At 32.7% G+C, this 13,610-nt stretch overlaps 1 protein-coding gene and 1 long non-coding RNA gene across 2 annotated transcripts; both read right to left on the reverse strand.

Moving 5' to 3' along the window:
* Positions 1–9,868: 9,868 nt before the first annotated feature.
* On the reverse strand, positions 9,869–10,568 carry LOC106768094. Its single transcript, XR_001376221.2, has 2 exons — positions 10,059–10,568; positions 9,869–9,973 (listed from the first exon to the last, which is right to left on the reverse strand). It is a non-coding gene; the product is annotated as an uncharacterized LOC106768094 (long non-coding RNA).
* An 885-nt stretch (positions 10,569–11,453) lies between these two features.
* Positions 11,454–12,944, reverse strand: LOC106766082. The gene has a single exon (XM_014650841.1). It carries the CDS (start codon positions 12,942–12,944, stop codon positions 11,454–11,456), a length of 1,491 nt encoding a protein of 496 aa, XP_014506327.1.
* Between the last annotated feature and the right edge of the window lie 666 nt (positions 12,945–13,610).

Genomic DNA, 13,610 nt, shown 5'->3' on the forward strand with positions numbered 1-13,610 from the left:
CTAAGGGTTTAGAACATCTATATATAGCCTACAGGTATGAATTTGAAAATACACATTACAATTGTCAATGATAATCGATTATTGTAAGTCATAATCGATTATTCAAGTCTGTTACAAGGTTTTTCAAAAAGTGATCATCGATTATATATCCTAAGGAATAATCGATTATTGTAGGGACTTGGGCAGTTCTCACCAGGACCTGTGATAATCGATTATTTGGAGTAATAATCGATTATTCCAGAGCGAAATGGTTTTTCAAGAAAGCTCAGGATAATCGATTATAACTTCACATAATCGATTATATGCGTAACTTTAACTACAGATACGAGATTTCTAAGTATTACATATTCAAAGTCTTTCCTAATACATTTGTAATATATAAAAGTGCTTTTAAAACAATTATAACAGATTCTTCAAGTTTATCTTCTTGCAGAGTCAAAATCATTTATCTTCAAATTTACCAATGCTCCTCAGTGGTAACACTTGATTCTTAGTTGTTTGTGACGCTAAGGTTGTTCTTCCTTCATCAGTCGGTAAGGTTTTTTAGAAATTCCTTATGTCGCAAGAAATCAGCGAAACGTTTAGAGGATCGTGAATTGTGGAGTTAAGGTAAGGGAAGTTAGATTATTGCTTTAGTTAGTGGTTTGATGTGTAAGTGTGATGATTCTATGTTGATTGTGCTGATTGAACGAAATTTAGGTTTTGATTGTGAATTGATGAATGGTGATAATGAACTAAATTTGGATGATGGTTGATATTGTATGAGCTGGTTGAAATGTCAGAAATTGGTAATAGGGGTATTTGGTTGTGAAGAAAGTCACATTGTCAAGTTTTAAGGTTAAATTAGAGGAAGTGGGGTAGTGAAAATGAGAATTGGTAGTTAGAGGCTCAATTTGTCTGTTGGGATAGTTTTGGAAAGTCAAATGTGACTTGCTTGAGCCCTTAAATTGGTTAAGACTGTGTCAAAAGTGGTAGATTACAAATTTGGTTCATAAGTTGAGGTTTTGTAGATTTTGGATTGGAATAAGGTTAGGAAACACTTTAGAATGTTGGTAATAAGGTTTATAAACACTTGTCCAAGTCTAATTAGTTTTATAATACAATTTAGGAGTTGGGGAAATAGTTAGAACTGGTAAATGTGGTTTGAATTGCATAATTCTGCAGAATTCGTGCTGTAGAATTATCTAGACTCACTGAGTGAATAGGGTCGCTCAACGAATGGTCATGGGGACTGGCTCTCTGTTTTTTGATTCGCACAACGAGAAGGTGTGCTGAGGGAATGATTGAAGGGGTTGGCTCTCTGTCTGAGGATTCACACAACAAAATGGGGCGCTGAGCCACTAGTGTAGGTCTGGAAGCATTACCAGATTTATTCGAATAGCGAAGGGGTGCGCTCTGCGAGTGTTTGTGAAGTCTAGACCACTGTCTGGACTTTCGTATAGCGAATTAGGGCGCTATGCGAGAGGTTGAGGTCTGGTACCACTGGGAGTTTATTCGCACAGCGAGATGGGTCGTTGTGCGAGAAACATCTAGATTTGCTTAGTAAAGGTAGGCGCTGAACGAATGGTTCAAGTTCTCGTTACTCTTTTCTTGATTTTCTTGTTTGGTTTGAATGATGTTGTGAATTATTTTAGATGATGTATGAGTGTGTGCTAAGTTATATCAATATCAAGTATTTGAGTTGTGATTAAAATGGTAATAAAGGATGTTTTCAAAGTAATGTGGTTAGTTTCAATATGGAATCTATTAGTGAGATTCAAGTTTTTTTAGAATGAATGTAGGAGCTCAGTCTCTAGGGTTATCTTGAAACTTCAATGGTCCTTCATTCTCATGTAGAGAGGATTGATCCATGTTGTGAGGAGTAGCAGGAGGTCTTAGTCTTGGGGGCTTCTAGTATGCCTCAAGGCATGGAACAGACTAACCTTGTGAGTGTAGTAGGGTGAAACCCGTTGGCAATGGCTTTGCAAAGCAGTAGAGGCCACCACAAGTACACAACCCGCCATAGCTCGACAATCATTCTAAGTCCGGACAGTCAAGTCTAAGTCATAACATGTTAGGATGTTTGAACTAGTTTATCTTGCTTGATTAATCATGTGTATGCTATATGCTATGTAATTGTATGAATTCTTTTATATCTAGCTTACCCTTTTATTTGTGATTGTGTTTTTGTATGTGTGGTGTTTTTCCTTTGCAATGATCATCCTATGGGTGTGAGCAGAGGGAGATGAGGTGTCTCTGGAGTAGGCTGTGAATGGCAAGGATGCTACAACGTAGTTGGATTTTAGATTAGCTTAGTGTGTAGTGTTTTTAGCTCTTTGTATATAAACTTTTAAATTTTATGGTTATTTTGGATGACTGTAAAGTTAATACTTTATTTACCTAGTCTATAATTGTTCTATCTTATTATTTTTGTTACTAGTACTATAATATGGTTTCTAACTATATTTTGGGATGTTATATTGGGTGCAGGTATTATACTAACCATATCTATCGATATCTACCACCCGTAACAAATAAAAATAAAAATTTAATTGATATTTTATTAAGTTAAATTTAGTTAAAATTAAAATTAATTTTTATTTCATAAGGTTAAAATTAATTAGAATTAAATTTTAATTTATATTTAATTTACTAAATATTATATATATATATATATATATATATATTAAATTTAATATAAATTTTATTTTAAAAATTTATAAAATATATTTTTTAAAATATTCGCGAGGATCCACAGGTACTCACGAGTTTTAAAATACCTGCAAGCATTTTTTTAATTGGGTATCCACACAGATAATAAATGGATTTTTTTTGTTGCGGGTCGGGTACTGGGTAGGCATTATCTGTGCCCAACCCAACCCGTTATCATCCTTAAATTGGATTTTAGGCCAGGCTACGTTGAGTGGCTGTGCTAGGTAGTTAATTAGTCAGGTTGGATTATTTGGCCAGGTTGTTTTGAGACCTTTATTTAGATGTTTTGGAACTCAATTTGGTTGCTTTAGAGGTTGGCTTGGGGCTTTTTAATCGAGTTGGTTACATGTTTGTTGGGCTATGAGTGTGTCTGATCGAGTTATTGTGATGATTGCCACGTTGTGTTGGAACATGGTTGTAATGTTGGATGTTGGTTTTGATGTTGTGGTGGAATGTTGTTGTTTATTCAATGTACCTTGTAAAGTTGGGGTTTTTTGCTTATCACTTGAGGTTTTGAAGGCTGAGGAAAAGGATAGGTTTGAGTGTTGCACCTTTTCGCCTATGTTAAGCAGTATAGATGGGAAGGATGTTTCGCCTGTAGGTTTCTAGCTTGTTGTTGAGTATAATGCTCGGTGTGTGATACATCAAAGTTTTTACTTGTAAGTCCTTGAGGAGCAGGGGAGATACACTACTACAAAAAAGTTCATAGATAGCGCTTTTTTTTTATCATAGATAGTGCTTTTTAAGCGCTATCTATGCGTGCGCTATCTATTAATAGATAGCGCTTTTCTAAAGAAGTGTTATCTATTAATAGATAGCGCTTTTTTAAAGAAGCGCTATCTATTGTCAGTCACTAATAGATAGCGCTTTTTTAAAGAAGCGTTATCTATTGTCAACAACAAATAGATAGCGCTTTTTTAAAAAAGCGCTATCTATTGGTTCAATTTAAAAAAAAAAAATTATTTTAGAATAAAATATAATATATAGATTCTATTATATACAAACCCACACTATATATTAGTTATATTATATACAAGAGAAATATAAAATATTGACAAAAATATGACAAATGTCTCAAAAAGAATGTTCATTAATATGAATAAAAATTATTGGTCCAATAATATTTCAAAATTTAATCTTTAAGTCGTCTACATGTCATGACATGACATTGCTTTATAAGATAATATATACAACCATAACATATATATCCTATNAGTACTTTACATCACCCTAACATAACNTATATGCATGTACTAACTACATGCAAACACCAATTTTCCCTAACTTCAATTATCTGACTTTCATGATAATGTTGGCATCTGCAACTAGAAAAATACTGCAAGAAAGAAAATGATGTAGAATTAGTTAATTAAATTTTACTACAAATTAATTACAAGAATAAAGATAACTTACATTAGTTGGAATTGTTCCTCCTTCACAGTATGTAATAATTTCCTTCATATATTGACACACATAATATCCACAATCATTGTTGTTGGGTTGTCTTGGGCACTAGAATTCCAAAATAAAAAAGACATTTTTATAATTTGAACATAAAAAAGAACCAAAACTGTAGTATACTCCAAACAGATTCAATGCATGATAACAAATAATTATATACCATATACAAGTTCAAACTCTTAATAATAAGTCATGCTTTCATAACAACTATATACTCCTCCAACCAGTTTCATAATAATACAAGTTATTTAACTAACCAATACCATGCAACAAAGAAATAAGTCTTCAACTATTCAAGAATACATGTTATTCACCTAACCAGTACAGTACAAGCAACCATACCGTGAACTAAAGGTCACATAAAGTCATTAAGCAATTTAATTATGACAATGAAGACTATACTACACAAAACATACTAGAGTAATGTACCTTAATTGTTGTCCACTTGATATTGGTTGACTTAGACTTTGACACCGTGTTTCCTATTTGAGCTCGATAGGTTTGTATAACCCTAGTAAATAAATAAAATTAAAGCATGTATAAGTAAAAACAATACAACTAAAAGTATACATATGTGTCAAATAAAAGTAGACAACACAAATATTCTTACATGTCAAACAAATTCTTCAAATCTTGCCTCGTATTAATGTCTACCCCCACTGGGTCAAGATAATGAATTATCTCCAGTTTAATATTGATTCCCAGCAAGACCCAATGTTGGCTACAATTTGAAAAGAATCAACAAGATTAGAATTTGTACATCTAACTTTGATAATAATACATTGTTTATACAATTGTAAAGTAAAAGGTATTACTCGGTATTAATAGGTGCAAGAACAAACTTATCAATCACCCCATTATCAAGAAAAAGAGTAACTATTTTTTGCATTTTGTCTTTCATTGGAAACTCATGTGTTGTGATTTGGGGTGATAAAAAAAAGAATGCCTTATCATTTGGCCTAACAAAATTTTGATACAGGTACCTTGTAAAAGAAAAAGATAAGAATGTATTAGCAATATCATAAGGTGTCAATCTAATAATGAAGTTAATGATAAAAAGTTCTATGTTGTCCTGATATATATAGAAATTGTAGTTGCACCTAGCCATTCATAGTTAATAACTTCTCTAATAATTTCTGCACTAACAATTTCTTCATGATTATCTATTCCAAATATGTTTTTGTCCATTTGTATTGGACGAAGTGACTCTAAGGGCTTTAGTTCCATGTATGAAGAGAGGTAATTGAACCATTGAGAAAGACTAGGATGAAACAATTTATGAGGAGTATGCTGAATGGTCATTTTTGCTTGATATTTCTTTTTAGGTGCGACACATTCATTTAGATTATTCACCTTTTTCTTTTCTGGTTGAGTAGAATCCTAAAACATCAACAATTAAACAAGTTAGGTAATAGATAAAATATGTTCATAAATATGAATTAATACAATTGTATAAGCATACCTCTTCAGTAATCTGTATGAAATTCATTGGCCATGCCACAAATGTACCTATTGTTTGTCCTATTGTCATCATGTCATCATCATCAATTGGTATAGGCAATGATACATTTGGCTCTAAAACAATATCTATACTAACTTTGACATGACCCTCAGGTAAAGGTCTACCTTGTAGTGTATCACTCTTAAAATTATGCAATTTTCCATGGGCAACCAAGCAAATTGATGGTGATAATGTAAACAATTTACAACTTGAGACCCCCTACATTATAAAACATAGTTATAAGATAATCTTCGATGTCACTAAATACGAAGACCTGTGAAAGTTTAAAGTCAACAAATTAAAGTAATAATGAAAGTAATGTAGATAAGTTAGTTACCTCGGGAAAACTAATTGATGACAATGTGTGTCAGATTTTTGATGCGAAATCATCTCTTTTTCCATTCTTGCAATTCTTTCTGACATCTCTTTCACTTGAGCAATTAATTTATCATGTTCATGGTGCGTATGAAGCTTTTTGGATGGGAAATAATCTCTATGACCGACTCCAAATCCTATTCCCCTAACACGACTGGGATACTCTGGGATACATAAAGCTTGACTGAAAATGTCAGAGTGATCATTACTCATCTCTTCTAAATTAGTTTGTGACAATTGAACCTAAACAAGAACCAAATATATCACATTTGTTCTCATTTAACACACACAAATATATACGAAAACATATTACTTACACATTTGTCCCAAACTTGCTGAGTTTCTTCATTTTCAATTGCCCCATTTTTGTTCACATGCTTCCATAATTCTTAACGGGATATGTTATTAACATTTGATCCCAATTCCTTTATCTAATTATTGTGGAAAAGATCAAAAAATAGTTTTACTAGACAAAAATGATAGGATAGATAATTAAAATGCAACACAATGGACACATCTCAAATTACCTATGCCAAATGTAAGTCTAGTATAACATACGAGGATAAAATACTATTCCAAGTGTGAGACATAAGCTCAGACAACCTGTGACCAGTGAGACACCTTGCAGAAAATAGCATAAAAGCCTAGTGCAAAGCAGCAGTGTTTTAATGAAAGATATTGGGTTCAAAACAAACAGATTTTGGGTGCAATTATAAGTCAAACTTCAAGGTTCTCTAGTGTAGAGTTCTCTATCAAAACCACACATCATCGCCAATTTTTCTGCCTCATGGTTATACAGAACAACTTATACTCACATGAAATGGTAACTATAGCATATCTGTTATTCAGCTAAATCCTTTATTTCACTAGAATTATCACAGCTAATTAAAAGACATATAGAATTACTAGCATTTCACCATAATGACTGCATAGACTCAATATACAATCTTATCAAGTATATACGCATACATTATAACACTTCAAAGCAATATGTTTTCAGAAAAAAAAAAATCAGATTTCCATACCAAGGTCAAAACAATTTCCGAGACAGNCATTAACAATTGTATTATACCATTTTAGGATTTAAGGTCAAATACTAAGTTCATTCAGATTTCAATATCCTNTCCTACATACCTACATCTCATGCAAAGCTCACCCCATATCAGATCATTATATAACTCCTTATTCCATTCTACCCACAACAGTTTGTAACATGCAGTTCTTCATTCAATTTTNGTTTAGTTCAATTAGCCAAACAGTACACTTTAATTAACTAGACGCTCAAATTCTGACTTTTCTGTGACACGTACATAAAAGACCCTTATATTAATATAGAACCTAAACTATCACAGTTTCAAGGAGCTTTGAATTCAAACCANTTAAAGCATACGTCAAGCATTCTTCAGTCAATGTATCACATAACAACATTCATGACAATNTTTNAGTTCTTAAGAAAACTCTGTTACGGCTTAAAAGAACCAAACCATCCACTCAAGTACACCATATATTACGTATCACAGTCCACCAAGTTTAACCATCTACATCCCATTTTAACACACTCAAAGTTCTNTTTTCTCCAAATAGAACATATACATATATCACGAATTTGTCCATTTCTACTACACACATCAATAGAAACAGAGTAAATCCAGCATGACATGATATTACATTCAGATGGCCACATAAGCTATCAGCCAGGAAGTAATTTCAATACACGTAACCAGAATCCACATTGTTTAAAAATTGAAACATCCATTTTCATCTACTCTTTTGATTAGAAAAGAAAAATGAAATATAGTAGCACAGGTCAGAAGTCANTAAGGTCAGAGAAAGATCACAAAAATGGAGAAAGTATTTACGGCGNCCATGCTTACTTTTCCATAGAGAAAGTTGTAGGTTAGTCCATAAAGAAAAAAACCCTATGAGATTNCTTGATAAAATCAATCTAAATTTCTAAGAAGTACTGTATCCTAAAAGATGCTAACGTATCTTTAGTTTTAGAAAATTTCATTATTAATATTATAATCATGATACANAGATAAAAATGTGAAGTAATTAGTGTCCAAAATCTTATTTATCAACAAAAGTTATGGTCATTTATTATTTATTGAGATATGGAAAGAGAAAAGACAACTTACTTTAGAGAGGGACATTCTTGTAATATTTCTTTTTTTTATATTTAGCATAAATACGTATAATATAATAAAATACTTTAAAAATGATTTTATAGACACACAAGGATAACGAAATTGATATAATCAAATAAACTTAATAATGATTTTTTTAAAAAAAAGGATTGAGTTTCTTCATAAAACTTAAAATCACTTTATCCCTGGATAAATAGAATATTAAACTGGGAGTCATATGATTGTGATCTAAACCTAGCTTTAGAAATATAAAATAGTTTAATTGCTTAAAAAAACACACACTAATGTTAGAACCAAAAGTGAGGCCATGTTATAGGGATCGTACATAGGTTATATTGCAAACCTTGTATATGTCTATCATGATAAGTCTTGTTAATTTTTTTTTCCAATCAAAATTTTAGCCTGAACCATGGCAAAACAGCAGGGAAATAACAGTCAGTAAGGTCAGAGAAAGATCACAAAAACAAAATATAGTAACACAGGTCACAAGTAAAAAAATATATGTAAAATTGTAATTTAAGCACAGAAAACACCATTATTGTTTTTGTTTCCAAGTGACCAAAATAGAAAAACAAAAAACATGATGCTGGTAGGACTAAAAGAACAAACATTAGTACACAGCTTACAAGTCATAATTAGAAAGACCCTAAAAGTTAATGACCATCACCTAATCCGAGACTAAACATAAAGAAAGGCACATATTGCTAGTATGTCAAGATTTTTAATCAAACAAGATACTATACAGTTGTTAACACCACAATACAACTAATAAATGACGGCTATAGTAGTGAACGTCTCATAAAACATATTTCCAAAAGGCGAGCTGATGAGACTACACTGAAGAGAGTTGGAGATTACAAGCAAGAACATCATAACAGCCACTAGTGACTTAGTTTGTTTTCTACCTTAGTGAATTACTTTGTAAAAGTCTTGAAACACTTGCACAATATGAAATGATAAATTGACTTACCATATCTTGTTCTATGCGGGCATACCCCTTACGAGAGCCCCTATAAGGATACTTGGAGTTTGATGCTCTTTCCTTTTGTATGCTTTTTTCCTAAAAAGAAAGATAGTAAACAAATCATATGCTCAAGAATTAAAGGATAAATATATTATATATAGATAATATACATTACCTTGAAAGTTTTATCCATACGTTTTGCAATAAACTGTCTCCAAATATCCTCAGTAATAATGGATGCATACTCGGCAAGAGGTTGATTAGGAGGATTCTCTAAATAATCTCCATTGNCATCCTTTAGATATTTATGGGCCAAGGAAGTCCTAAAACTCCTAAGCAACAACCCTGCCTTCCTTAATACAAACGTCTTGCAACATGCATCTATATTGAAATTAGCTGTCCAAAAAAATACTTAGAAAAAAACAGTTTGGAAATCATAACACATACATTTAAAATAAGAAGTAAACATTACCTGTATATTCTTCCAAATGATCTCTTTATAGGCATCCAAACTTGAATCTTTCCAATCATCATAAGTTATAGGCACATTTGCTCGAACATAGGATCCAAGATAACTAATAAAGTTTGTGCCACCCGGTTCAATGGGTTGACCTTTTGCATTCCATGAAACCTAATATTATGAATAAGTACATATTGAACAATAATTAGGAAAGTAACATATCTAATNTACCAAAAAATATACAATGTCCATTACCTCTAATTTTTACCCCCTCACTTCTAGCTTGAATGATCTTCTTCATCATCACTATACCTTTCTTCCCTTTAGCTTCGTTGGGAGAAGGAATATCATCTTCAGTAGGAGTTGTCATTTACCTGTATTAAAAGTGATTCAGATAAAAAAAAGGGATAACATCAGTAAAAAGGGATAAACATAAGAATAANNATTTATAAATCCAACCTTTTCTTCTTTGANATGAAGTTTAAAGACTTAGGTTTCTTATGGACATAAAATGATGGATTTATCCAAATTCCTTCNTCATGATCATCTCTCCTATACAAGATATCATCTGTTATTGGATCATCATCATATGATATTTGATACAAAGGATCATCTTCAATATTTGTATATTCATCTTCTATATCATCATTGGAAGGATCGTTTATTTTATTGGTCAACAACACAATTGACCGATTGACATCAACCGGATCAGTGACTTAAAAAATTTGTTGAGCTTGTGATGCTAAAATAAATGGCTCATCTTTGTACCCCACTTTATTAAAATTCACTTGCATAAATCCTGTTTCATCTTGTCGAACTCCATTATTGTTATCAACCCACTTGCAACCAAATATGGGTACCCGAAATNTGNTGTAATCCAACTCCCATATATGTTCAATTACCCCAAAATANGACATATTTGCATATATAGGACTTCTATCTTTAGCACCTGAGATGTGCATAGATTCAGCCACCAAAGTTACACCATTATTTTGCATAGTACTTTGATTATCTCGGTCTTTAATGTAAAACGTGCACCCATTGATCATATAACCAGTGTAAGAGAATACTTGAAAATTTGGACCATTGACTATCCATCTCAATCTGTCAGAATTTGAAGAGGATTTCACATTTAACTCTGCAAAAATGTGACTTTTTAGCCATTGTATAAAAGTTGCATTGTGTTCTCTGCATATCCATTGGTCAATCCTAGTTGGATTTAATTTTGTAATCATGTCTTTGTGTATCTGAACATATGGCTCAACTTCGTCGTCATTGTGTAGGATATACAATTGAGCTTGCTCCCAATCTTTCCTGCTTATGGTCACTATGGTATTTCCAGAAATCCCTTCTCGTGTGGTTCTCGCTAAGTGTCGAGAATTTGGAAGTCCTATTGATTCAACATTAGAGAGGTAACAATACAAAATTCAATAGTTTCTTCAAGTATTTATCGTTCTACTATACATCCTTCTGGTCGACTTCTATTTTTCACATAGCCCTTTAATATCTTCATATGCCGCTCCATCGGATACATCCATCTCATATAAGTTGGTCCACAATATTGTGTCTCCTTAACTAAGTTAATGGTAACATGAACCATTATGTCAAAGAAAGAAGGTGGAAAATACATTTCAAGCTCACACAAAGTTACAATAATTTCTCTTGCTAGTGCTTGCAATTTTCCAGTGTCAATCACTTTGCTACATATGGCTTTAAAGAAATAGCATAGTTTAGTTATGGTCCACCTTACCTTTCTAGGCAAAATGGAACGTATGCCTATCGGTAACAAATGCTCCATCATAACATGACAGTCATGAGACTTTAACCCTATTAGCTTTAGATCTTTCATAGATACTAAGTTCCTAATGTTTGATGAATACCCTTCTGGAACTTTAACTCCTTGCAAAAACTTACAAAACATAATTTTTTTTCCTTTCTAGATAGAGTATGAGCTGCTGGAGGTAGATATTGGCGTTTACCCTTCTTTATTGGTGCCAATTCTGTTCGAATTCCCATTTGAACTAAGTCCAACCTTGCTTTGATGCCATCCTTAGACTTTCCAGGAACGTTCAACAACGTACCTATGACACTATCAAATACATTTTTTTTGATATGCATCACATCAAGGAAATGTCTAATGTACAAGGACTTCCAATATGGCAAATAAAAAAAAATAGACTTTTTCTTCCACCCACTTGTGACTAGATCTCTTGCAAAAGGCTTACCAAATTTGTTGTTTATATCCTTTACTTTTTCAAAAACTTTATCACCATACAACAATTCTGGAGCTCTACGTTCTTCTGTCGTCCCATTAAATGCTTTTCTCCATCCTCGATAACGGTGCTTTGAAGGTAAGAATCTACGATGCCCAAGAAATACATTTTTCTTTCCATGTTCCAATCGCATCCAATCTGTATTATCTTCACATATAGGGCATGCACACTTCCCTTTGATACTATATCCAGATAGATTACCGTATGCCAGAAAATCATTAATTGTGCCAAATAACATTGCCCTTAGCAGGAAAGTTTCTTCCGTATACCCATCATACACCTCTACACTTTCGTTCCACATATCCTTCAAGTCTTCAATAAGAGGTGCCAAGTATATGTCTATGTCATTCCCTGGTTGCTTTGGACCTGGAATTAACATGGATAACATCATGAACTTCCTTTTCATGCATAGCCATGGAGGTAGGTTATATATAATCATAACCACAGGCCACGTGCTATGCGAGTTGTTTTGCATACCATGTGGATTTATTCCATCAGTAGACAAAGCAAGACGTAGGTTTCGTGGTTCTTTCCCAAAATTAGGGTAATCATGGTCAACTTTTGCCCATTGAGGAGAATCTGCAGGGTGTCGAAGCTTTCCATCACGTATTCGTTCATCCGCATGCCATCTTAATTTTTTTGCATCTTGTTCATTACGATAGATGCACCTAAATCTTGGTATTATAGGAAAGTACCATACCACTTTGCTCGACACTAAATTTTTCTTATAGCGCGATGTCATACATTTAGGACATTTATCCAATGGGGCATATTCATTTCGAAAAAGAATGCAATCATTTGGACAAGCATGAATCTTCTCGTAGCTCATCCCAATAGAGCTTAACATTTTTCTAGTGTCATACATTCGACTAGGAAGCACATTATCTTTTGGTAGCATATCGTTTATAAGTGATAGTAATTCAGTAAAGCTAGTATCAAACCATCCATTTCGTGCTTTCAAATTGAATAATTTCAGGACTGCTGATAGTCTTGTGAAACTACTACAACCATTATACAATGGCGTCTTTGCATTTGTTGTCAACCTATCAAACATCTGAGGACAATCTCGCATATTCTCTTCGATTACGTTTACAATCTCCTCAACTTCATCTAACTCATATGTTGTGTCAGTCTCTTTCGGTGTATAACTTGTATTATGATGAAAATCATTATTTATATGATTTTCTCTATTTTCACCATGTTTGGTCCAACATGAATAACTTTTATCAATTCCATTGCATATTAAATGCTCTTCTAACTCATTTGCATTCACTACCTTTAAATGACAACACTGCAAGCAAGGACAAATGATTCTACTAGGATATTTTGCATGCTCAACTGCAAATCTACGAAACCCTTTCACTCCATCCTCGTATTCTTTTCATAATCGACTAGCAAACATCCATTTTCGGTCCATATTTTATTAATCTATCAAGATTAGTTAATGTAGTATTAGCAATATATACAAGCTAACATTATTTGCAATAACAAACTATAAAACAATATTCATCCTACCTCAACTTTAAACACCCCGTATATGTAAGAAAAGTTCACAACTGCAATTTACAAAAAGAATAACAATGCAATTAGTAAAAAAGAAATCAAGTATTTATAAATCTAATTAAACAAACCAAATTCAGATGATCATAAGTAAATAAATGAAAGTGCACGATGCATTCAAATTCAACAAGTAAATGAAAATCACACTGCAAGTATATATAAACACATTAAAAAATGT

Source organism: Vigna radiata, chromosome 7 (assembly GCF_000741045.1).
Source record: "Vigna radiata var. radiata cultivar VC1973A chromosome 7, Vradiata_ver6, whole genome shotgun sequence".
Lineage (NCBI taxonomy): Eukaryota > Viridiplantae > Streptophyta > Magnoliopsida > Fabales > Fabaceae > Vigna > Vigna radiata.